The sequence below is a fragment of the Nannospalax galili genome, unplaced genomic scaffold, assembly GCF_000622305.1.
Source record: "Nannospalax galili isolate Female #2095 unplaced genomic scaffold, S.galili_v1.0 scaffold786, whole genome shotgun sequence".
NCBI classification, from domain to species: domain Eukaryota; kingdom Metazoa; phylum Chordata; class Mammalia; order Rodentia; family Spalacidae; genus Nannospalax; species Nannospalax galili.
In genome coordinates, this window is record NW_008355774.1 from 2,644,803 (window position 1) to 2,671,910 (window position 27,108).

Here is a 27,108-nt window from a genome sequence, read left to right on the forward strand (position 1 = left end):
TAGACCAGGCTAGCCTTGAACTCACAGAGATCTGCCTGCCTCTGCCTCCCGAGTGCTGGGATTAAAGGCATACTCCACCACACCTGGGTAGGTTGCTTTTTTATTTTTATGAAGAATATCATTGATATTTTCCCAGGTATTGGAATGAATCTGTAGAACACTGAGTATATAAACACTGATATTAATTTTTTCAATCCGTCAACATCTTCTAATGTCTTCAGTATCTCCAGTGTTTTGTAATTTTCATTGTAACGATCTTTGTGTTTGTATGCAAATGTACATGTGTGGTGTTTGTGAGCAATACCTACATAGACTTATGCAGATTCACATGCCAACGACATACAGAGGCTGAAACAGGACACAGGGTGTCTTCCTCTGCTGCCATGTGTCTTCCTGCCTGGAGACAGGGTCTCTCACTGAACAAACAACTGGCCGTTTCTGCTAGCCTGGATGGCCAGCAAGTTCTAGAGATCTGCCTGTCTCTGCTCCCTAAGTGTTGGGGTTACAGTCACATGCAGCCATGCATGGCTTTTTATGTGAGTTGTAGGAATTCAAACTCAGATCTTCAGGTTGCAGAGCAAGCGCTTTACCCACTGAGCCATCTTCACAGCCCCCCACCCATTGTAAAGGACTTTCACTTTCTTAGTTAAGTTTATTCTTAGGGATTTGTGAGTGTGTTTGTTTATTATTAATGGATTTACCCTCATAATTTCTTTCGCAGCAAACAAAAGCCAGTGGGAAAAAAAAAGGCAAATTCAAATAAGTAGAATGCTGAGTTTTTGATGGCTTTCTTGCAACCTCATCAGTGTCAGAAATTTGTTCTTTCAGCTTTCAAAAGCTCCATTGCTCCATTGCCCCAGATTTAAAGAAATACCTTTCCTTCTGTATTTATTTCACCCTTTGGACCCACCCAATATTCTCTAGTATTAATTTGAACTGTCCCTTCAAAGTCCCTAACATTGACACACCTCATTTCCCAATTGGAAACATATCATCTCTGCTGCTCTGGACGAAGATGCCAAAGCTCTTGAAGTTTCCTTAGTTTTTTGTCTCTTCACAAATTTTCTAGAGAAACTTGCTTTTTCCTCTTTAACTTTGTTTTTCAACTTCACTCTCAGAATCAGTGTCTGAAGAGCTTGAAGAAATAAGTTCCTTGATATACGAATTTCTCACTCCTGCTGACCAACAGCCTCCTGATCCCCTGAATCTTCTATTCTAATCCATTGATCTGCCTGTCTGTTTTGGTGCCAGTACCATGCTGGCTTTGTTACTAGGACTCTGTACTTTAACTTGAGATCAGGAATAATGATATCTCCAGCCTTATCTTTTTGCTCAGGATTGCTTTAGTTACCCCAGGTCTCTTGTGCTTCAAAATGAATTTTAAGATTTTTTTTCTATTTCTATGAAGAATGACTTTGGAATTTTCGTGGGGATTGCGTGGAACCTGTAGATTGCTTATGGTAAGATAGCCGTCTTCATGATGCTGATTCTTCTCATTCATGAGCACAAGAGGTCTTTCCATGGTCTAGTGTCTCCTTCAATTTCTTTCTTCAATGTTTTAAAGTTTTCATTATAGAGATTTTTCAAATCTTTGGTTAGATTTATTCTTGGGAAATTTTTTGGAGGTTTTTAAAATGAAATTGTTTCTGTAATTTTTTGTCTGTTGGTTTGTTATCGGTATATAGGTGGCTACTGATTTCCTTAATGTTAATTCAGTATGCTACCACGTTGCTGGATATGTATGTCAGTTCTAAGAATTTTCTGGTGGTGTGTTTAGGGTCTCTTAGGTATAGAATCATATCATCTATAAGTAACACTGAATTCTCCCTTTCCCATCTGTGTCCCTGCTATGTGTTTCTCTTATCTTACTGCTCTAGTTAAGACTCACAGTATCATACTGAGTAACAGTGGAGAAAGTGGACATCCTTGTCTTGTTCCTGCCTTTAATGGAAATGCTTTTGAGTTTTTCCCCACTGAACACAGATTGGTTATAAGTTGGTCAAATATACCTTTTGTTATGTTTAGATATGTTCCTTCTTTTCCAAGTTTCTTCAGGATTTTTATCATGGAGGGATGCTGGATTTTGCCAAAAGCCTTTTCATCATCTACTTGATATGTGATTTCTTACCTTGGGTCCATTTATGCAATTTATAATATTTATCGATTGTGTTTATTTAGTCATCCTTGCATCACTAAAACAAAGCCAACTAATCATGGAGAATGATCTTTCTGATGTGTTCCTCTACTATTTTCTAGTTACGTGTGTATGTATGTGCTTATGTATGGATGTATGCATGTGAGTGCAGGTGCCTGTGGAGGTCAGAAGATGGGGTCAGATTCTTTGGCACTGAGTTTACAGGTGTTTCTGAGCTGTCTAACGTGTGCTGGGAAACAAACCAGGGTCTTCTAAAAGGTCCGAACACATTCTTTTTAAAAAAAAATTTTAAATGTATATCTTTAATTGAATCTTTGTAAATTTCAAGCATATTTAGAACTCCCTATCTATGCCCCATAGCCTGCCCATAGGATTTCACACATTCTGTCATATATGTTAAGGCCTATGGAGTCAAGTTTGTGTACCCAGATGTCTCTTGGTATGAGTACATTCACTGGAGCCTGTTCAGTGTATCCAGCATCACTTCCTTTAAAAATACCAACTCTCCCTCACCCAGCAGTGATCAGCTGCCAATAGTTCCTTGGCTATGGTTGGGGGCCTCCTGCCCATTTTCCCAGTTCTATGCTGGTTTTTATCTGATTGAGTTTGCATGGGTCTTATGCATGCTGTCACCATGGCTATAAGTTCATATGAACAAGTTCCCAGAAGCCTGGAAGACTGTTTCCTTATGCTCATGCACTACAATCTTTTCACTGCCTTTTCCACAATGGTCCCTGAGCCCCGGGTGAGTGCAGTTTAATATAGGAGTAATCTCTGATTTATACCTAGTTTTACTAAATTGAGTCACATATGTTTGGTGCATAAATGTTTAGTATTATAATGTCCTTTTGATGGATTGTCCCCTTCATTAATGTGAAACAACCTTCATCTCTTCTGGCTAGTTATGCTTTGAAGTCTATATTGTCTGATACTAAAATAGCAACACCTGCCAGGCATGACAGCACATGCCTTTAGTCCCAGTACTTGGGAAGTGGAGGCAGGCAGATCTCTGTGAGTTTGAAGCCAGCCTAGTAGTCTACTTAGCAAGTTCCAGGACAGCTGGGGCTACAGGGAGTCCCTGTCTCAAAAAGGCCGAAAAAAAAAAATAGCAACACCTGCTTGTTTCCTGGGTCCATCTGCTTAGAACATCTTGTTTCCATTCTTTCACCCCAAGGTAGTCTGTCTTTTATGGTGAGGTGCCTGTGGGGAGACTTCTTGTTACATATTCAATCTTGTTCTGTGTTACTGCTCTGTTAAGTTTTTTTTTAATGCTCTTGATTCTATTTTAGTAGGCCATCTATACACAGAAATCTGACCATTTCTTCCTGACCTTACAGAGTGCCCCTATGGTACTCACACCCAGTCTTGTCAGCAGCATATGGCAAGATGTGGCCATGGCCAGTGCAGAGAACCACGAAGGTTCAGTGGAAGCAAAAGATATAAGATTCCTGTGTACTAATGCTGTGGTGTGCCGGCCTGGGAGAGGAGTTGTGCTCTCCTGGGAAAGGACCACTGTCATAGGCGTGGTGTCCCATGATTCTTTCCATTGTGGTGTCATCCAGGGATTGAGACATCTTACCCCAGGAACAAAAGAGAAGAGAATATGGCTGGCCCTGAGTATCATTTTTCTAGGCACTGTGCCTCAGGGCTCATGAGCAAGCTAGAGCTATGCAGGACTGCTTAAACAGGTCCTAGAACCCCTCTAGGTGGAGCAGAGAATCTCCATTCTCCTGTTAGAGACAGAAGCCCATATGTGGGTCTGGGAGAAGGTTGATAGAACCATTCAGGAAACCACTCTTCATCCTGCTTCCTACTGGAAGCCACATATGACTAGCTGTGCATGTGGTTCCTGAAGGGGTACCCACTTTTTTAAAATAACTGAATACATTTATTTAGCGACAAGCTGTGAGGACCTATAAAAGCAAGCCTGTAAAAGGCACTCAAAAGTCTAACAAGTTTGAAATGTCATCATGAAATATAGCATCGTCATTGCCAGATTCAGCTATAGGATGAAATTTGTCTTAAATAAACTGACACAGCAGTTACACATTCATTACACATTATAGATAGCATTTAGTCCCATGAGATGATGAATACTCATGTTTTTTAATCATGCTTATTAGTGTCGAATAAGCAGCATCAGCCAATTTATTTTTGTCATATGTTAATATTCTAGCCCTTATTTATACTTTTTTTCTTTTTATTTATTTATTTATTTTAGAAGAAGCATTTCATTACAGCTTTAACATATTCAATAACAATTTCCAGAGCAAAGATACATCTCTTTCAAAAGTGGCTATAGCCAGGCATGGTGGCACACACCTGTAGACCCAGTACTTGGTAGGCAGAGGCAGGCGGATCTCTTTGAGTTCAAGGCCAGCTTGGTCAACATAGTGAGTTACAGGACAGCTGGGGCTACAGGGAGACCCTGTCTCAAAAAAAAGTGGCTATAAAATTTTTAGGTTCACAGTTGAATTAATACAGTTATGCAATATTGAACTCAGTATAAACCCTGTGAGACATAAATTAGAATGAGTTTTTAACCTTTAACCCACTTTCTACCTCAGCATTGTGGCACCACTTACCCAGCATGTTGAATTCCCAGGGCATTTGTATAAGAGTCACTCCTGGATACTTTGGCTTATAACACAGCCACCTGCTGAGCCAGTACAGTAGAATGTCTGTGGGGTCCCAGACATGGGGCTGTGCAGGGACTCTGACCCAAGAGCAGTCTAAATTCAGACAATAGCTTTCTTCTCAAGATGGTTCCTGGCCACAGCACCCTAGAGGCTCTCTGGGGATGAAGTGAATTCCTTACCCCTGGCTCTTTGATAGAGGAGCCTAGTAGTTGGTGAAAATATTGTTTCGCTTGCTATGTTCCTACTGGTTCTATGAATTTTACAAGGTTTCCATTTTTTCTACTCTTGAATCCAATGCTCTGTGGTCACTCAGCTCAGGATGTAGCTATAGACCTGTTTGGCTGCCTTTCTCTGTAAGAGCAGGTGAGTGATAGATACCTCAATACATCATCTTGCTTATCCTCTGTGCTCTTAAGGATTTTCTGTCTTTTTTTAAAAAGAAGAGAGTATCTATTATATAATGATAGTATATCAGGTTAATCCACCCTTTTTGATGGTTATGGTTGTTAGAAACAGGGGTCTCACACATGACAAGAAACATTGTCGTTCATGTTAAAATGAAAATGAATCCAATGAGTTGAATGATTGTGGGGGAGGGTGGTTGTGTTTCATTTGGAGGCCATCCTTCTGCCTTGGCCCCCCAAGTGCTGGTATTACAGGCTTTAGTCACCACACCAGGCTGAGAGAGCTATACTGAAAGTGAAACATGACCTCACTCTCATGAGACCTAGAACCAGAACAGAAGATTAGAGATTACAAAACCTGGGTTTAGCCACTAAATTTTGGGATGATTTGTTAGCTGGTAAATATGCTATAACAGACAGCCTTTCAAAGAAATCAAAGTAGAAGTTATATTTGAGGCAAAAAGAGATTGACTCAAAGGGGAGATTATATTTGTATGCGATGGAGGGGTTTTTATTAGATCCCATGCCAAAGGAGTTGGGGGCAAGGCTAGAGAGATGGCTCAGCAGTGAAGAGTACTTAAGCTCCTCCAGAGGATAAAGTTCAGTTCCCAGCATCTATATCTACTGACTTATACTGTCTGTAATACCAGCTCCAGGGGATCTGATGCCCTCTTCTGGCCTCTGTGGGCACCTGCACACACTATATATAAATACATATACACACACAAACATGCACACACCTGAATAAAACCTAAAAGTAAATCTTTTTTTTAAATGGAGTTAGGGCTTAATTTGTAGTTATCTTTAATATTTTACTAAATTAACATTTATGTTTATGCTGTTCTGTTTTCTGTGTGATAAACTTCAAAGTTTAAAAAGGCTAAAGGAAAGTCTGCAAGAGAAGCTACTACTTCTGCCTTATTTGCAATGTAGAAGAGTTGATGATGGAATAACAGTTTTCCTGACATTGATACATTTTGAGGTTTCATCTGTTATAAAATTTAATACTAGCCCAAAAGAAGCCATGATTGTAACTTGCTGGATGTTGCACTGTTGGAAAAGACAGAACCAATTTGAGTGCAGGGAGTCTGAACATTCTTTTTTAAAAGGTTTTCAATTACATTTATGTATTTTATTTGTGTGTGTGTGTTTGTGTAGGTGTGTAGTTGTATTAGCACACACATGGGAGAGTACACATGTGCAGGTCAAAGGACTACTTGTGGGAGTTGGTTTTCTCCAAACACCATGTGGGTCTCAAGGATAAAACTCAAATACTCAGGCTTGTTGGCAAATGCCCTTACCCACTGAGTCATTTTGCCATCCTTACTCTTTATGTTTTATGTAGTGAGTTCCTGCCTCTGAGGACAATGCATGGTTCCTATTTTCATGTTCACTCCCTCCAAATAATCTAGATGTTCATATTTTATTGGCTTTTTATTTTTATATTTTGAAATAGGGTCTTGTGATGTAGCCCTGTTTAACTTGCAACTTGATAATGTAGACCAGGCTGGCGTCAAGCATACAGTGATCCTCCTGTGGCCTCCCTTTACTGGGATGACAGGCATACACCTCCATGCCTGGTTAGAGATGTTTAGAAGTTTTATGTCTTTTTCTCATAAGCAAGAAATGGGTCCAATTTGGAAAGGCTTCCCAATAAAGCTGGTGGAATGAACACAGTGGATATGCAGATTCTTGAACGCAGTGCCACTCTTGCTCCCTAGCACATTAAGACCTGGTCAAGCCCAGTTCAGCAAAGCATCATTACCAGCCTGGCTATCCTCCCTGAGATGAAGCTCGCCATTACTGGAGACTTGGAAAGAGCCATCAAAGTGTGGAACTGTCATGATAGGGATGCTGTAGCCATTCGTACCATGCCCCGTGACTATTGTACTTTGAAGGCTTTTCTTACAAAGGATGGTGCATTCCTGATGGTAAGTGACCCCCAAATCTGTAGTAGGTGCACAGAGCAAAATTCCTACTGGCTAGGCATCCCTTTACTGTACATATCAATCTGTCATCTTGTAGATATCTTTTTCTTACCTGACAGTCAGTCACAAATGTACCAATCAATGTTGGCCATAGAAAATTCCAAACCATCTTGACTTTTGACCTACTTCACATATATTTCCCTATTCTGCTAAAAAAAAAAAAGTAAAGCTTTTAGAAACTAGGGAAATGACTCAGTGGGTAAGAGTTCTTGCTGTACAAACCTGAGGAACTGAGTTCCAATCCCTAGCGGTCACTTAAAAAATGGTAGGTGACTATAGTTGCATGTGCTTGTAGGGGGCCAAGACAAAGGATCTAGTGGGCTTGCTGACATCCAGCGTAGTTCCAGATCAAATGAGAGACTGTGCCTCAAGGTAATAATGTAGAAAATACAGGGCCAGCACCTGACATCCTCCTCTGCCCTCCATGTGTGCATAGACATGTACACCTGCATACATATATTTGAATATGCTACACAGATGCAACGCATACAAACTTTTCAGAATTATTTTGTGTCTGTGCTGCACCTTCCAAATGGTTTTTGTAGTGTTCAGTCCATGAACTTGGACAGGGACAATGGAGAGAAAAAAGTGAATTTTTTGAGATATTGAAAAAACAGAATAATATTGATGCTCTAGTGAGCCATTCAGAAAAGTGTTCTGGGGCTTAGAAAATCCTTCTTAAAAAGATTTATCTTTAATTATTTGTATATGTGTGTCTATATTGGTACATACACACACATATGTGTAGGTATCCATGGAGTCCAGAAGCTGGAGTAACAGGCTTTTGTGCAAACCTGATGAAGGTGCTAGGAAGCAAACCCGGGTCCTTTTGAAGAGACTACAAGTTCTTAACCACTGAACCATCTCTCCAACCCTGGAAATTCTTATTCCATAAGATTATCCCAACCATCTTTGAGGCAGACTGCTCAGAGATTTGAATCTCCATCATGAGATTGAATAAATGGTAGATTATCTCAGAGCTGATAGTTCTTCCTTCTTTCTACTTTAGGATTTCATGAGTTTTCCTACTGATAGGTGCTGATGTTTTGATTTCAGGTGGGCGATTCTGCAGGTCACATCTATACATTCATGCTGCCCCAGTTATGGTGTGTTTCTGTAGTCAAATCATTTGAATGTGCTGTTCAACTCCTACAGTGTTCTCCTGAGAATAAATGGGTCTTTGCATGTAAGATGCATCCACATGTCTTCCCGAAGGTAGGTGCTGTTCTGGGAACTTCAACTTCAGGATGGGAGGGTCAAGCGAGGAAGAGTCAGAGGAGCTCCAGATCTCAAGGAGGCCCAGGCATCCTGTTTCCAGTCCTCTAAGGCTCTATCATAAGCAGAAGCCCTTCCTAGAGACAGGATACAATGCTCTTAGAAGCATACATGTCCAGTCACAATGGCAAATGTTTATTAATGTGAGTGAAGCCTGGCTCAACCAGAGGATGAAGGAAGGTGAGAGAGTTAGCAAGAAGGGAGGATCCCTGGAATCTTTCTTCACTTTTGATTTCCTAGTTCTCCTCTATTTTTACTAGAAAGTAGAGAAACATCCAGAAGTGAATGAATATGCATCAGCTCTGAGGAAGTTCTTGACCTCTGAGTAGTTCATCTACCTCATGGTACCTATGGACTATGCACCAGAGAACAAAGCGTTAAGAGGGAAGGTAGTAAAACAGTGCTGGATGTGGTGGCACAGGTCTGTAATCCTAGCAGAGGAGGGTGGATTTCAGGGTTGAGGAGTGGGGAGTCTAGTGGCAGGAAGATTGTTGTGCATTCAAGGCTAGCCTGGGGTACACAGTAGACCCTGTCTCAATGCCTCATCATTTAACAAAATAAAAAATTTCAAAAACAATAAAATAACTGAAAAACAACCCTTTGACTTGTTCTCTAAGAGAAATTCTATTTAATCAGTCTTGGTCTGAGGAGTCCCATGAGGTAGGATGACCCTGTAACCCTGTGGTCTGAGTCAGGAACTCCATTCTGTCTGTGAATATGACAGGGACAGGAACACTATGACTTACACACTGAGTAGAAGCAGTGACTGCTCAGTCCTCCCTGAGATGAAGAACAGATCCAGCTACACAAGGATTCATTCCCAAGGCTTGCCTGGAGTCACTCATGTCCCAAGCTGCTGTAGTGTCCGTCTTCACCAACTCCCCATATGATCATCTCTCCGCAGGTGTTTTTAACAGAGTGTTTACTGAATTCATCGAAGAACTGCTCTCTTCTATATATCTGTCTTCCCTTTGCACCATTCCACAAAGTCTGCTGGACCCCAAGGATGGAAAATAGGGTAACAATAATGTACTGGAGAAACTCCCACAACACCATGGAATTTATCACATTTGATCTAGGACTAGAGAAGATCGGGGGCAAAGATGCTATCGAAGGTAGGCCTCCCCACCTTAGAAACACTTCTCAAGCCAGGCACGGTGGTGCAGCCCCATAACTACAACCATCTGGAGGCCAAGGCAAGATCATAAGTTCAAAACCAACCTGAGTTGCTTAGCATTACTCTTTTCTCTAAAATCCCAAACAATGGTTCTGGTGAGATGACTCACTGTGCACACACACACACACACACACACACACACACACACACACACACAATAATAATAATAATAATAAAGTTTTTTTAAAAAAAGACAAACAATAAAGAACTCTGTTTTAGGCCCAGCAAGATGGCACAGCATGTAGAGCCACTTGCAGCCAAGCCTGATAGAAGGCAAGAACCAACTTTTGCCAGCAAAATACACAGCAAAAAAAGAAAAACAAATTATAAAAAGAAACACTGGCTTTCTATCCCACAGACAGTTGCATTAAACCATAAATGCATTTAAATATGCCAGTTTTGTAAAGGGAGCAGAGCAGTTCCTTAGCTGCATGTGAACCTGTGCCTGTTTGATGCTCATACTCAAGTGATCACTATACTCCACCTGGCTCCCCTGGGCAGATATTTCAGTTCCATCATGTGCAGGGCCCATGTTCCAATGTCCTTTCCCAGTATAGGCATCATTCCAATATTTGAGTTGTTATTGATGGTCCACAGTGTTCCTGTGTCATAGCATACCTTACCATGGTCAATGACATGGATTTGTCAGAGCCCTGGACTGTCTTCATTTTCCCACTGATTGGAGTCCTGTGGAAGTCTAGAGTATGTATTCATGCAATGTTGAGGATGTTGTTCTGACTAAATGATTTTTAAATGGCCTGCATATTTATGTCTACATGTTTTGTATGACTACAGCAGATCAGATTGCAAACTTCCTGTTGCCAGCTCATATAGGCACCCCAGAGTCGATGGGGGTCAGTGATGGAAATGTGATCGTCTTTGGGAGTGGGCCATCTCTGTTCCTCTACACTATTGATGGCCTCCAGCTGCATCGATTTGAGGACCATCAGAGAAACATCATGACCTTGTGGGTGGTATGTGGGATGCTTCCCTTTCTCCTGTGGGTTTTGTTTTTTTTTTTTTACGATGTTGAAAATTTTTGTTATTGCTTATGGGTACATGTTGCACGTGTGGAAGCCAGAGGACATGCTCTGGAGTTGGTTCTTTCCTTCTACTTTTACATGGGTTCTAGGAATCTAGCTAGGTCCTCAGGCATGCACAGCAAGTGCCTTTAATCTTGTCCCTGTGGGGGGCTTTATTGAATTTTTGTGGATTTGCTATGATACATTTTAATCATGTTTAGCCCCCCTTTCCCTGTCTGCACCACCCCCATACCCCACCCACAGGACTTCATGCACTTTGCCATATATGTTAAGGCCTAGTGAGTCAAGTTTATGTACCCAGATGTCTTTCAGTGTGAGTTCATCCACTGGAACCTGTTTAGCCTGTCTAGTGTCGCTCCCTCAAAGAAGATCAACTCTCCCTCTCCCAATACTGATCAGCTGCCAATAGTTCCTCGCCAAAGCTGCAGCCTCCTGCCCATTTCCTCAGTTCTATGCTAGTTTTTGCCTGATTGACTTTGACCCCTGTCCACTCACATCTTGGTGTCTTTTGAAGGATTCTATTCGTGTCCTTTCCACATCTGAGGATGGTTCCCTGCATGTGTACATGTGGGAGGAAGGAGGCTGTCACCTCAAGAGCTGCTGTCATCTAGAACACATGGGGAGGAGTCTGTCGTCACTCTAGTAAGCCCTGTTTGTGACTTAAACTTTAATTACTTTTATTTCTACATAAAAGTGAATAAAGAATATAATCTCTTTGAGATACTCTATGGACATATGTAAATAAATATGATCCCACGCACCATAAAACCAGGTATGGTGGTGCATGCCTCTAATCCTAGCACTTAAGAGGCAGAAGCAGGAAAATCAGGACTTCAAGTTCATCCTCAGTTACATATTGAATAGAGAATAACCTGAGATATAAGATTCCTTGTCTTGGAAAGAAATGAAAGAAAAGAAAAAAAAAGAGAAAAAAAGACAAAAACAAGCAAGAAACCCCACACACTAGCTGTTCCTAGAAGCACTGTCAGGGATGACCTGATGCTGGAAACTATGAACTGTCCAAACATCAAGGATCATTCAAGGGCCATTGAGATAGCTCAACATGTAAGGGTGCTTCCTGCTAAACCTAACAACCTGGGTTTGAATGCTAGGACCCACATGGTGGAAGGAGAGAACTGACTCCCACCAATTGTCCTCTGACCGCTTCAGTCAGACCACAGCACACATGCATGCAGTTGGGCACACACAGACACACACATATCACACACATAAACTAAATAAATGTAAGAAAGAAATTTTTTAAAATGTAGTCTGCATGGTGGTGCATGCCTTTAGTCCCAGCAATCAGGAGGCAGAGGCAGGAAGATCTCTGAGTCTGAGGCCAGCCTGATCTACATAGGAATATCAGACCAGCCAGAGCTACATAGTGAGAACCTGTCTCAAAAAGAAAAGAACATTTAAATTATTATGATATATCCAAACAGTGTAATATTGTACAGCTTTTATTAATAAAAATGGAAAAATCTATCTTAGGATAAGTTATTTCTGATTTTTTGAGGCCAAAAAATATCTATTATTACAATAGGTAAACTTTCCTGAATTTTGCTGTCTTTATTCTACCTAATAATAAAAAATAAATTTCAACCACTTTCCTTCCCTATACTTCACAACTTTGAGTCTTTTCTCCTTCAGAATACTTTTTTGTTTGAGACAGGGTCTCCCTGTAGCCCCACCTGGCCTGGAACTCACTATGTAGACCAGACTGGCCGTGAGCTCACAGAGATCCACCTGCCTCTGCCTCCCAAGTGCTGGGACTACAGGCATGCGCCACCACGCCCAGCCAGAATACTTTTTAAAGATATTTTAATTTTAATTATGTATATGTGTGTGTGTCCATGTTTGTATGTGCACATGTCCCAGTGCCCTCAGGCGTGATGAAGGCATTTCATCACCCAGAGCTGGAGTTACAAGCCCCCTGGCATATTGCACTCCTAAACTCTGCATTCAGCCAAGTTCAAACAGCACATGATAACTTAAAGTAGAATTTATATTGCATGTATGATTTGAGAATATTTTTCTGCTGGTTATGAGAGTACATGCTATAATCCCAGCATTTGGGAGACAGGGCCAGAAGAATTACCTTGATTTGTGGCTAGCCAGGACTACACATTGAGTTCAAAGATAGCCTGGACTATATAGCAAAACCTTATGTCAGAACATTTTTTTCCGATCTGTGGGGTTTCTCTTCATTCTGTCACCTGTTCCCTTTGCTGTGAAAAGCCTTTGTGGTTTGATGCATTTACATTTTTCAACTTTAGCTTTTGTTGTCTGTGATTGTGAGATTTTTATCTAAGAGATATTTTACCCTTAGGTTTTCTTTTCATCCATTTCCAGATTCAGGTCTAATCTGTCTTTAATCTATTTGCAGTTGAATATTGTATAAGGGATGAGATAAGGGTGCAGTTTCATTCTTCTGCAAGTGGATATCCAGTTTTCCCAACACCATTTATTGGACAGACAATTCCTTTCCTGTAGTGTCTTTTTGGAGGCCTTGCCAAAAATGTGTAGATTGTTTCTGGTTCTGATACATCTGTGTTTATGCCAATGCCATTCTATTTGGTCACAATAGCTTGTGATGTATTTGAAATTCTAGTATTGTGCTATCTCCACTTTTGTTATTTTTTCTCAAGACAACTTTGGCTATTTGAGGTTCTCTCTCTCTCTCTCTCTCTCTCTCTCTCTCTCTCTCTCGTGTGTTTCTTGTTTCTTTGTTTTGTTTTGCTTTTGTTTTAGACATGCTTTCATGTAGCTCAGAGTAGGCTGAAACTCCTGGTCCTCCTGCCTGTGCCTCTCAGTCACTCCCAGTCTTTTATTTGGTATTAACTTCTTTTTTCTTCTGCATTTGAAAAATGCTCTATCTCTTCCTTCTTCATCTGTGACAACTGCTGAGATATCCATTCCATTCAGATCTTTGTGTTCTATAGATGAGGCCCAGTTTCCCTTGGATTTCAAGTTATTTTCTTAGTTCAGTTTTCAGAAATTTGATTATGGTGTACCTAGTGTGAAATTTTTGAGTTTAGTCTGTTTGGGCTTGATCAGCTTTTGAATCTGTAGATTTACCAATTGGGGAAGATTTGTCTTGTGCTGGAGATTGAATTCAGGTCTTACACATGTAGAGTACAAACTCTCCCAATGAACCCCACCCCAGCCTTCAGGGAGTGTCTGCTGGGGAAAGGTCAGTGTCATTTCTACTCTCTTTAGTACGAAGGAGGAGATGGGGAGAGGGCTCCATCTGAGGGTGTGCAGGGTCAGGTGAGGAGCAGGGATGTACTGACTTGGATTAGTACAAGGCAAGAGGGTAGAAGTACCGCCTCGTTAATACAGAATGAGAATGATTGACAGGAGTATGGCCCACCTTCCCCATATCACCTCCTGGGCAGAGGGGCATGGCTTCTTTAGCTATATTTCTTTTGAGTAGAGGAAGAATAGTGATCCAGGAGTGGAATTCTACTTTAAAACAAATATATAGGGGCTGGAGAGATGGCTCAGTGGTTAAGAGCACTGACTGCTCTTGCAGAGGACCCGGGTTCGATTCCCAGCACCCACATGGTGGCTACGAACTGTCCTTAACTCCAGTTCCAGGGGAATCCAACACCCTCTTCTGACCTCTGCAGCATTGCTTGACACAGGTGCACTCACATACATGCAGGCAATATACTTATACATATAAAATGAAAATAATAAAAATATATTTAATAAAACAAATATATAAATCTTCTGGGTTTTGTTTTTGTTATTTTTGAGACAGGACCTCAATATGTAGCCTAGGCTAACCTCAAATTATATCAAATTCATGACAATTCTGACTCAGCAGGTTGTCTTCTGACTTCCACAAGCATGGTGTGCATGTACACACACACGCACACACACACAATAAATATGTGCCAATTGTTTTACTAATAGGGCTGGGAAGATAGCTCAACCATTAAAGAGCATTTACTACTCTTGCAGAAGACCTGGGTTTGGTTCCCAGCACCTACATAGAAACTAAGAGGCCTCAGTAATTCCAGTTCCAGGGGTTCCAGTGCCCTCTTCTGGCCTCCATGGGTGTTGTACTCACATGGTACACTTACATACATGTAGGCAAAGTATTCATACATATAAAATTAAATTAATCCATGGCCAGGTGTGGTGGCACACACCTTTAATCCCAGCACTTGGGAAGCAGAGGCAGGCAGATCTCTGAGTTTGAGGCCAGCCTGGTCTACATAGTGAGTTCCAGGTCAGCTGGCACTATAGGGAGACCCCATTCAAAAAGACAAAAATTAATTATTAATTAATCAAAAAATTTAAAAAACAAATTTAGAGTAGACCAACTTGGAAGAATTTTATATTTTTGTCAAGTTCTAATTTGACATCCATGGATACACCTCCTTTCCCATTTGTCCACCAATTTTGTTTTTTCTCTTGGCAGCCATGTCTCCAACACAACCTGTGATAATGTGAGCATAGTGCGTGTGATATCCAGGGCTGATGCCAGCATACTGCAAATATATACTTTGAATATGTATATGCTTGAAAACTAACTGAATTGACTATGTGTGCTCTCTTCCTTGATATAATAAAGAAACGTCTATCTGCAATGATTATTTTAGTGTTATTCTGATGTGATAGGTGGTTGGTTGTGATGGCACATGTCTTTAATCATAACACTGGGGAGGTAGAGGCAAAGGAATTTCTGTCAGTTTCCAGCCAGCCTGGTCTACACAGTGAGTTTTGGACAGCTAAGGATACATAATGTGACTCTGTATTTTAAGAAAATAGAATCTTGGGGCTGGAGAGATGGTTCAGTGGTTAAGAGCACTGGATGCTCTTCCAGACAACCCAGCTTCAGTTCCCAGCTCACACATGGTGACAAACAACCATCCATAACTCCAGTTCCAGGGGATCCAATGCCCTTTTCTGACCTCCAGGGGCAGTGCACTTACACACATGCAGGCAATACACTCATACACATAAAATTTTAAAAATAGGATCTTAATGCATTCTTATCTAGAGTACCTTGTTTGTGGTGTAAAAATACTCTGGGATTTGGAACCAAAGCAGACATACAAAATGCATCCTTATTCAATAATAGCAATGGGTTAATGGGTGTCCCCTTTTAAAAGACACATCCATGTCCAAATCCCTAGAAATTGCTTACTATAGAGCAAAAAGTAAATGCTCCTAATTTGGCAACTAGGTGGAACCAGAGAGTTGACTCAGTGACTAAGAATGCAGATTATTCTTGCAGAGGACCTGGATTCTATTCCAAACACACACATGAGACACCTGTAACTCCAGCTTCAGGGAGGTTGCCTGACCTCTGTGGGTACCTGTACTCATGTTCACATACATACATACACATAATTTAAATTTTTAAAAATCAAACACAAGTGACTAGGTTATGGATCTCAAGATCCAGAGTTCATCTTAGTTCTCCAGATGTGCCATAGAAACGACCACAAATGTCCTTATAAGACACTCAAGGGGAATGTGCATACAGATATGCACGTGATGGACAGGGACAGAGATGGTGTGATGCTGCCTCCAGTCCAGGCATACTGGGGCTGCCACTAGGAGCTCGCAGAGGCCAGGAGCAGATTCTCCCCTGAGCCCTGGAGAGACTACAGCCCTGCCGATTTCAGACATGTGATCTCCAGACCTGGGAGAGAACACATTTCTACTGCTCATACCACCTCGTGTATGGTCATCTGTTAAGCTTCCTCAGGAAACGAGTGAGGTAACTATCTGTCATCTAGCCTTTCCTTTGGGATATCACAGACTCAGAACATGGTTTTCAATCATCTCTCCACTGCTTACTTGATGGTCATTTTGTCACATGGCCCTTTAATGGAACCAACTGATTTCAGTACAATCAATAGAAGTATTGATTTGAATGTAGTTTCTCCACACAGGTTACTTACCATCATGCAAGCAATACACACATACACATAAAATAAAAATAATAAATAAAAATAAAATAATAAATATAGTTTCTCCCAAAATTTAGCCCTTGCTTCAATTAAAGGAAAAAGTAGAAACATTTTATGACCATACAAAATTTCTCCCAAAAACAACTAAAGAAAGCCAGGTATGGAGGTGCATGCCTATAATCCCAACACTCATGTGGTTGAGGCAGGAGAATTTTAAGTTTGAGGCCAACCTGGGCTACACAGTAAATTCTAGGCCAGCCTGGGTTACAGGATGATACCTTGTCTCAATCAACCACAAAATCCCCCTAAACAATTACACGTTGTCAAAATGATCCATATTTAAGGGGTTTGGGCTGACAGTGCCTCGTGCTTATTAGAATGACTGATAACAAGTACTCCCTGCCTCTGAACATCATCAGTTCCTCAGAGAAAGAGGCCAGGGACGTCCTCTGGCTCAGCAAACATTTCTAAAGAAAATTTGATTAAACTACAGGAGGAGGAACTCAGCTCTCCCTAGAACTTTTTCCATTGGCTGCTTCCTGTCTTCAGTCTGTTCTAGCTTCTCTGGGCTTTTCACATCCTAACCTTCAATTCTGTGGTAGCAAAGTCAATGTGGGTCTGTGCAGTCCTGATACTAAAACTATTTTGCAATCTGAATCTGTAGAGAGCTTAGTTTAAGAAGTGTGTGTCTGAGTCTTGAGTATCTGTCCTCTATGTGTATATTGTGTATATATGCATGCATGCACTCTAGTTTAGCACTAGATTCTCTGGGCTATGAATCATTTGCTTAAAGAAGAAACAAAAGCAGTTTTCAAGGGTTAGGAAGACAAGCTTGACTCCATGGATGCTGTGGAAGCTGAATTTGGGGTCAGGAATGGAGGGTGGAAAAAAGTCAGGAGACAAGCCATGGAGCTGCTGGCAAATGAGACATGCTGTATTTTCTCCAGGTGAGGGCACATAGGCTGCTGGGCAGGGGGACCCCAGGCAAGAGCACAAGTGGATTCAGTCACCAAAACATGTTTTTTATTGAAAAAAATGTGTTAACATTGCTTTTGTTAAGACACAGTGCCAGACAGGAGAAATTTCCCTTCAAATTGTTGGTCAGATAGTCCAAGAGTCTCCTAAAATAACACAGGCTATTGCCACAGCCCTTCATTACCTTCTAGAACTTGAAGGTAAGACCCTATTGCTGAAGATAGGGCATACTTCAGACACAGAACTTGGAGCAATGGAGCTGGAACTGACCTGGAAGCCTCCCTGGAGACTAGTAAGTAGTTCTAGAGGATACTATACAAGCAGCTAAGGAAGAAAATTAATAGTCCAACTCCAGCTTTAAAGTCTAATAACCACAACAATGACCAGCACAACAAACTAGAGTGGTGCAGCAGTGGCACTTTTATCTCGGGGAAATCAACAACTACCTAATTGAACTTAAAGTCCTCTCAATGGGAAGGAACTCATTCATGGGTGGCACTGTAAACCTAGTCAAATACACATGGCTGAAGAGGTCATAGATCCTGGAGAAAACCTTATCTCTTTCATATCTCTAGACAAATGTAATTTTTTTTGTCTTTTTGAGGCAGGGGTCTCCCTGTAGCCCCAGCTGGCCTGGAACTCACTATGTAGACCAGGCTGACCTTGAACTCAACAGAGATCCACCTGCCTCTGCCTCCCAAGTGCTGGGATTAAAGGTGTGTGCCACCACGCTTGGCAACAAATGTAACTTCTTAATGTATGTTAACTATGGATCCTTATATTTACAGACAAGTATACCATTCACTCATCAAAGAAGTTTCTATTTGCAACAGATGGAGACTATAGAGTTCTACAGCTGGTCACACACAGAGATGCCCAACCCTAAGTGATACATCTACAATGGCTTCACCTAAGGCTAATGGAACATAGGGAACAGGGGGCAGAGAGAATACTAAAACATTCCTCAACTCTCACAAATGAAGTTTCCTCATGCAACAAGGTGTGATGCATACAGAAGGCCACAATTGGCCAAGGTATAGAGACTAAGAGACTGAAGAGTGTGTGTTCCTGGATAGGACTCCTATAATTAACCTCACTCACCCATGGCTCAGGGACTATTGTGGAAGAGGGAGCAGAAAGATTCTAAGAGCTATGGTTGGTGCATGAACATAAGGAAACAGAGTCTTCCAGGCCTCTGGGATCTTGCTCATATGAACTTGCAGTAATGATGACAGCATGCACAAGACCCATGCAAACTCAGACAAAAATCCAGCATAGAACTGGGGAAATGGGCAGTTGCTGGTTTCTGGTAGGTAAAGAAGAGTTGATCATCTTTAAGGGAGTGACTCTAAATAGGCTGACTAGACTCCAGTGAATGAACTTGCACCGAGAAACATCTGGGTACAAAATCTTGACTAGATAGGCCTTAACATATGTAACAGAATACATTAAATTCAGTGTGGGGCCGGAGGAAGGGGTGGAGTGTTACCTGGAAGCGTCCTCTGACCACTATGCTGGCAAGCTATAGTCACACCTCCTTCCTACAATCATCAAGGGGGGGAGTCAGTTACCTCTCCCACCCAATCAAGTCAACCTTAGCTGCATATGGGGAAGGGGCCAAGGATATATAAGCAAAGAACACCATGAGGCACCTCTCTCACCATTTTATGCAGCTGTCAGGAAGTCACAGGATCTATGTTTGAGCGCAACTGTAAATGGGGGGGTGCACCTACTTGTTAGGATTTTTTTTTTAAAGAACAGAGCTAATGGAAACCTTTTGATTCCACCAAAGTCGATCCCATGTTATTTCTGGAAAAAAATGTGTTAAAATTACCTCTCTTTGGAATAATAAAAATATTCTAAATTTAAAAATTCAGTGTGGGGGTAGTGAGGGTACAGGTTGGAGAAGGGTCTAAATATGATTAAAATTTATTGTATGAAATGCACAAAAATTCAATAAAAATATACATAAAAAGCAACATGAAACATTTTGTATAAGTTGGAGAATTTGGAAAAGTACTGAATGACAAACTCATAGGAAGAGTGGAAATATATTTCACATTGCTGAAGCTTGGTAGTACAGCTTTGTCAGCACACAGTATTCAAAACTTATAGTAGAGAATTTCAAATTTATATTTTAAGATATAATTACATGTTTTTAGTTTGAGGATTTTAATATGACTGGTTTTTATAGTACTTTCTAATTTTTTAAACTTCCCTTTTTTATTAAGCTTTTTAAATTTCATACATTTCTCACATCCAGACCCCCTCCCCCATCCCTGCCTCCCCCATCCCCTCATTGAACCCTATGCTCTCTTCCATACATGCTGAGTCCTGTTCATTCAGGTGTTTGTACCCAAATATCCTTCAGTGTAAACGCATCCACTGGAGTCTAGTCAGCCCATCCAGTAGTTGTATGTAAGTCATATGCTCCCTCACCCAGCAGCAAACAGTCTCAAATAGTTCTCAGTCTAGTGCTGGCCTGCCACCTATTTCTCACCTCCCTTTTGGGCTCTTGTTTAATTGAGCTGACATAGGTCCCATGCTGGACACCACAGCTGCCACAGGCTCACATGAGCAAGGCTCCAGTGGCCAGAAGCCTCTACTTCCCTGTGTTCATGAAATAGCCCTGGCTCTTACAATCTTTCCACCTCCTCTTCCACAATGGTCCTGAGCTCTGGGTGGGTAAGGTTCCATATAGGAGTCCCAACCTACATTCTACAGTATCTTATTCTCCAGAACTTGATTAGCTGTGGCCTTCTGTGGCATCGCACTCTGATGTAGAAGGAAGCCTCACTGGTGGGAGTGGAGGGGGGCATTAGCCTTATTTCTATTCCTTATTCTGCTGTGTTCCATGAGCCTTAGTTGTAGAGATTCAACTGCGGATGTGTCACCTAGTACTGAGCATCTCCCAGACATATGTTCTCTGTGCCTGACCAGATGTGCAACTCTACAGAAGCCTCCATCTGTTGCAAATAGAAGCTTCTTTGATGAGCGCTGTACAGCATGCTTATCGCTCTAAGGGAGGTCTCTTCTATCTGGCACTGAGTTGCCTGCCAAGCAGCTCCCAGGTATAGATATGCATTAATGTTCAGACACTCTATGGTCATTTCTCATAGGGTTTCTAGGGCATCACTTTTCCCTCTAGGTTTCCTAGTGCCCCCCCCGAGATTTATTCATCCGCACTTTTTTTTTCTCCCATCTGGCTTCGCTCCTCCCTCCCTCATCACAGTGGTCTCATTATCCCCACCCTCCCCCCAATCCCTCCCAACTCCTGCCATCTTTCCTCTCCTGACATCCCTCCTTCCCCCACACCATGGTCCCTTGCATGTCCCTCCCTCCTCTCCTCCCTGCTGATTACTCACAATTTTTCCAACTCCCTCAGCTAACATCTGTTCCCTACTCTCCCCTTTTTAGGTTTTCTTTTCCTTTACCTCCATGTATTCTTTGCCTTTACTTGGCTCCTGGTGTTACATCAGAATTTATATACTCACATATAAAGGACTGGTGCTGCAATCCACAAATGAAGGAGATTGCTTTTCTGCGTTTGTGTTACTTCACTTAGTATAACACTCTCTAGCTCCATCCATTTACCTGAAAATGTCATAATTTCATCTCTTCTTACTGCTAAGTAGAACTCCATTGAGTAGATGTACAATATTTTCATTAACCATTCATCAGTTGAGGGACATTTAGGTTGTTTCCATTTCTTAGCTATTGTGAAGAGAGCAGCAACAAACATGGATGTACAGGTATCTCTACAGTATGATGAGCCCTTTGGGTATATGTCAAGGAGTGGTATAACTGGGTCATATGGTAGATTCATTTTTAATTTTTTGAGGGTTCTCCACGCTGCTTTCCATAGTGGTTGCATGAGTTTGCATTCCCACCAGCAATGAATGAGCATTCCTCTTTCTTTTGAAGTCTTTCATTCTCTTGATCTTTTCCAATCTGATTGGGGTAAGATAAAGTTTCTGTACAGCAAAAGAAACAACCAAGGAAAGGAAGAGGAATCCCACTGAATGGGAGAAAATCTTCACCAGCTATACATCCAACGGAAGATTAATATCCAAAATATACAAAGAACTCAAAAAAGAAAGAAGAAAATAATCAACCCAATAAAAAGATGAGAGATAGATCTAAACAGAGAGTTCTCAAATGAAGAGATAAAAATGGCTAAGAAGCATCTTAAAAATGCTCAACATCCTGGATCTATAAACTGTTACACTAAATGAAATAACACAGACTCAGAAAAACAACATTTGTTCGCCCTCATTTGAGTATCCTAGCACCAAATCCTTTTAAATTCCATGTTCTTTTAATAAAATGATGCTATACAGCCCCTCTTATGTGTGAAATAACTAGCATCATCACGACTTCAGCTGTGCCTACTTGCTAAACATCATCACAATTGGGCTTGTTGATGGTTGTGTGCCTTCATTAAAGGAGGGGAAAGCAGAGTCATTGGACCCTCACCAGAGTATCTAGCCACTCTTCCCAACCAACTGTATGTATTTTGGCCCTAATCACACATGGTCTCCTGGATTTGGGGAGGGTTAAAGTATATAATCTGGGGAAGGCTAGGAAGAGATGGCTTGATCCATGCTGGGTAAAGGCTTTCCAGTGTGCATATACCCACAGGTCACTCATTCACCTCAGCAACCCCTCAGTCATCTCTGTAAGTAAGCTTAGTAAATTCATTGGTTTTCCAGGAAAACTTTAAACATTGGTTTGACACTAGAACCTTAAAAGGAGATAAGCATTGCTTAGTATCCCTAGGAAAAGAATTCTCACAACAGATGGAAAATTTATTTGCTAATGTTATTATGTCTCATAATTATTAAAAAAAGAAAATGATAATGTAAAAATGTTGAAAGGATATGGTAATGGAGATATTTTCCAAAATAGAAAAAATGAGAAAGCCCAAATTAATACATACTAGCTCAAGGAACATAATATATGCCTAGTCAAGGTATTTCTGAGAATGTTTGGTTTTTGCCCAAGCTTTATCTACATGGCACATAGTAATTAAAAGTGTTAGTCTGGTGGAACTAACCTTCTTGGATGTTTAACAGTCATATTTTGAGGCCTATACTAATCTGGTCAGAGGGACTTAAAGGACAGTTTTTTGTTCCTTGCCCTCCAAGGTCGACTAAGTTCCAGGGGCCTATGGAGCATCTCTCAAAATGTCCAGTACCTGTGGTGAATCACCTGTCCTCTTGTTCAGGGAGGCCATGGAGACCCCACTAAATGGACTTGAACCAATGTCCAGTCTACAAAGAGGAGGGTCAAACTCAGAGGAAACATTTCCTCCATGCTTCCAAGTGAAGCCAGCCACGGTCAAGCAGGACCTTTGACTTATCTTCACATAGATGGAACTGGTAAAAGAAAGGAGCCAGGGCTCATCCCAAGCCCATGTGACCCCTGAGGAACAGATCCTCAAATGATCTTAAGAGTAAAAATAAATTGGTTTATATGGGCCAACTATATGGTCTTAAACACCCAAAAGGAAAGTATAACCAAAGATTAAAGTGATCAGTATATTTAAGAATTCAAGGGATTACACTTCCCAGACATTAGGCTTAAGTCCATATAAAATGTTATTTAGACAATTACCTCTCTCTCATTGATGATTTTGTTTCTAAGCAAAAAAGTGCTGCTCAGATGTAAGATTTCAAATCTTGGTCTCCAGTACTGTAGTGCCCACCTGTAGCTAAGGGAGACAGCCCATTATTGTTCTAAAATGACAGCTAAATTTCTTTTCTCCCCCTATCTAGAAGCCTTTGAGAAGGAAATGACACAGATTCTAGCCACTCTAACAGTTATCAAAATGCCTAAAAACAAATCCTGAATCCATCACTCTAGAGTCTAGCCTTGGAAGACAAAAGAAAAATGAGGAGGAACCCAATAGAGGGATGCTTTTAGAAGCTCTGGACAAGAAATTCCAATGGACTCTGATATAAGCATTTGAAATTTGCCGAGTTCTGACTTTTTTCGGGTTCCCGTCCAGAACTTGTAATACTAACTGCTCTTGCCTTTACTTCTCCTTCACATCTCCTATTCACCAGTCAAGGACTTTCTTTTCACCTTACAGATAAGAGTTATGCAATTTGGGAGTCTTTTAGATAGGCCCACTGAAAGGGCATTCCAACTGCCTCACCCTGTACTCCTGTTCAGCATGGAAGAAGACAGAGCTTCTGCATCCTGATTCCCTATTGGCAATTTGGGTAACCTCTTCAGAGGATGGTGTGATAAGAATAGGAGGTAGGAATTGGCTAGGCAGTTAGGGTAAAAAGACCCAAAGAAAAGTACCCAGTTTTTTGGCTAAAAGTCAAAATGTCCTTGGGCCTCTTAGCAACATACTCTGTTCCAAAGGCCAAAAATGTTAAAAGTATTTGGGAGCTTTTATCTAATCCCTAAAAGATTTTAGGGTTACCTCTCCAGAGGGGGAAATGTGAGAGTAGCAAAAAGGCCTATTAAAAAAAAAAAAGAAAAGAAAATGTACATGAAGTTGTCAGGAAAAAAGTGATGGGGAGATATGGGAGGAGTTGGAGGGGAGGGAGTGGGCATGGATTTGATCAAAACACCTTATATGCATGTATGAAATTCTCAATAATTTTTTTATTTGAAAAAAATAACATCCTTAGTAATTAGAGAAATGCAGATAAAAACCCATATTGATTTTTATCTCTACAAGTTCAGTTAGGGCATAGGTGAAGGCACACTGGGACTGTAGAAATGTAATAGAAAAATAATAGAAAACCTCTTGGTGCCTGATCATGAGAGAGGTCCGACATCAAGGCCTAGACACCCAGGACCACCTATGGAGTGAGGACCACAGGTGGGCCTCAGAGGAGGTGGGAGTTTCATTCCAGAGAATCAGTCCTCCAAAGACAAGAATCTGCAAATAACAAGGCCTCCCCTGTTCCCAGCACAAGTGGCAAAGCCTCTGCCATACACAACCTTGAACCTCAGGGGAGGGGAGCTGTGAGGAAAAGAGAAGATTGAAACTGCTGCCCAGCATCAGGAAGTCCTCCATGCTCTGCTCTACTCCACCATTAGCCTACTGCCAGAGGAATGTGGAACTGTGGTTCATGGTAGAGGACCAATGCTTCAGGCTCATGGGAGGGGACCACAATTCTAGCTCACAGGAAGGGCCATAGTTCACGTTCACCGAAGGAGACCACACCTATAACTAATGGTTGGGAGGTTGGGGGCGACAGGGAGCACCACTCCAACTCCCATGAGGGGCCATAGCTCCAGCTCATGGGAGGAGTCCACAGCTTCAGTTCACAAGAGGGAACCACTACTCCAGTGCCACAGCTCAGGGGGTTGAGGTGGGGGGGTGGAAGTGTGTAGGAGGGGACCACAATTCTAGCTCACAGGAGTGGACCTCTGCTCCAGCTCACAGAAGAGGAACATAGCTCCAGCTCACAGGAGGGAACCACAGCTCCAAATTCATGGGAAGGGACCTCAGCTTCAGCTTCATGGGAGGGAACCATGACTCCAGGTTCATAGGAGGGGGACCTCAGCTCCATTTCATGATGGGGGGGGTGTGGCAGCATAGCTCCAGCTCACAGGAGGGATTTACAACTCTGGTTCACAGGAAGGGACCACCTAAAAACTTTTTATAGGAAATTATTCAAAGTATGTTTTTCGCTAAAACTGGTTATGTAACAGATTATATCACTGCTTACTTTTGGGGTTCTCCAGACATCTAGTGTCACTTTATGCTGAGCCATAGCCATCCAGAGGTCTATCATTAGCCATTTTGACCCATGCTGGAACCATAACGGCACTATAGTGTCTAAATATAAACAGGTCCTCATAGCCTTGATTCCCTTCAGATGCACAGAACATTGGTGTGGGAAAAAAATTGTTTTCTGATTTCTTATTACTAATAAATGCTTAAATAAAGTCAACATGAGGCCTTTCTGTTTTACCTCTCTTTCTCTGAGACAGGGTCTCAGCCTTTTAGCCTAGGGTAGCCTGGAATCCACTGTGTATCCCTGACTGGCCTCAAACTCACAGTAATCCTACCTCAGTCTCCCAAGGACTGGGATTATAGCTGTGAGTCATTACCCTGGTCCGCAGCCACTTTTCAAACTCCAAAATGTATTGATTAATACTCAAAGTAAAATGATCCAACCATAGAATGAGAAATCATGATGTTGGATTGTGTGCATTTACTTTCAGTATGCTATAAATGTTTGTGTATGAGGAAAGGCACCAATTTTGAATTGTTTCATTTTTGAATCTGTAAATCAAATGCGTGCATTGATCCAGACATGATAGTTTAATTTAGTTTAATGTCTTGGGGATCTTTCCATGAAAGCCTACTTAACTTGGCAGCCAACCTAATCATGATGTTGAAAAGTTAAGGTTTCTAACGTCATCCCCCACGTCCCTAAGTCTCCTCATTGGATATCACCAAATTCTATCTAGTGAAGTGGCAGTTGTAACTTCAAATCTCTCTGAGTTTTAGTTCTCTGTGAGGAGGCTTTCATGTGGTTGTGCACCACGACTGTTCTCTCCACTGGGAATGGCCCATCACTATCTTCACCACCATTCTGCTGCCAGACTTTTCATGGTGACTTTTTAAAATGTATTTATTTGTATATTTATGTGTCTGAGTGCATATATGTAAGTGTACCCATGTAGGGCAATGCCCCCAGAGGCCAGAAGCAGGTGTCAGATTCCATTGAACTGGAGTTACCAAGAGTTGTTGGGTGTCATGTGGGTGCTGGGAACCAAACCCAGGTCATCTGCAAGAGCAGCCAGTGCTCTTAACCACTGAGCCATCTCTCCAGCCACCGAAATGACTCTTCAAAGTGAAAACTTTATTTATTTATTTATTTAAGTTTATTTAGTATGTTAGTGGTTTGTGTGATGTGTGCCTGTGATGTATACATACATGTGTGTACAAGTACACATGCCTGTTCACATGCCCGGAGGCCAGAGGAGACCGTGTGGTTTGCTCTATCACTCTCCACCTTACTCCTTTGAGGCAGGGTCTCTTCCTGGACCTGGAGCTTCAGTTTTTCAGCAGGTTGTCAGCCAGCAAGCCCCGGGAATCCTCCTGTCTCTGCTCTCCTCAGTGCTGGGGTTGCAGGGTGTGTGGGACTTCACCCACAGTTTACAAGGATGCTGTGATCCACGCTCAGAGCTTCATGCTTGAACAAGTACTTTTACTGACAGAGCCATCTTCCAGCCATCATAGTGACTAAAAGTGACTTCATAGTGTTTTACATCAGAACTTAGCTAGAAACTTACACCTTCACTTTCTCTTTATTTACTGTTGTATGGATTTACCTCATCATGTATAAATAGATGCTGAGCCAAGCATGGTGGCACATGCCTTTAGTCCCAGGACTCGGGAGGTAGAGGCAGATGGCTCACTGTGAGTTCAAAGCCAGCCTGGTCTACATAGATAGTTCCAGGCCAGCTGGGGCTACAGGGAGACCCTATCTCAAAAACAAAAACAAAAAACAAAACAAAACAAAACAAAAAAAAACA

General features: G+C 41.6%; 1 protein-coding gene across 1 annotated transcript in view; it reads left to right on the forward strand.

Moving 5' to 3' along the window:
* Positions 1-13,085, forward strand: part of LOC103750248 (F-box/WD repeat-containing protein 12-like) — a 26,067-nt gene extending 12,982 nt beyond the window's left edge. The window contains exons 5-9 of the mRNA XM_008853279.1: positions 6,920-7,129; positions 8,243-8,401; positions 9,366-9,576; positions 10,434-10,612; positions 13,071-13,085. Of these exons, the coding sequence (XP_008851501.1) occupies positions 6,920-7,129; positions 8,243-8,401; positions 9,366-9,576; positions 10,434-10,612; positions 13,071-13,085 (774 nt within the window). The remainder of the gene's footprint in view (positions 1-6,919; positions 7,130-8,242; positions 8,402-9,365; positions 9,577-10,433; positions 10,613-13,070) is intronic.
* Positions 13,086-27,108: the final 14,023 nt, after the last annotated feature.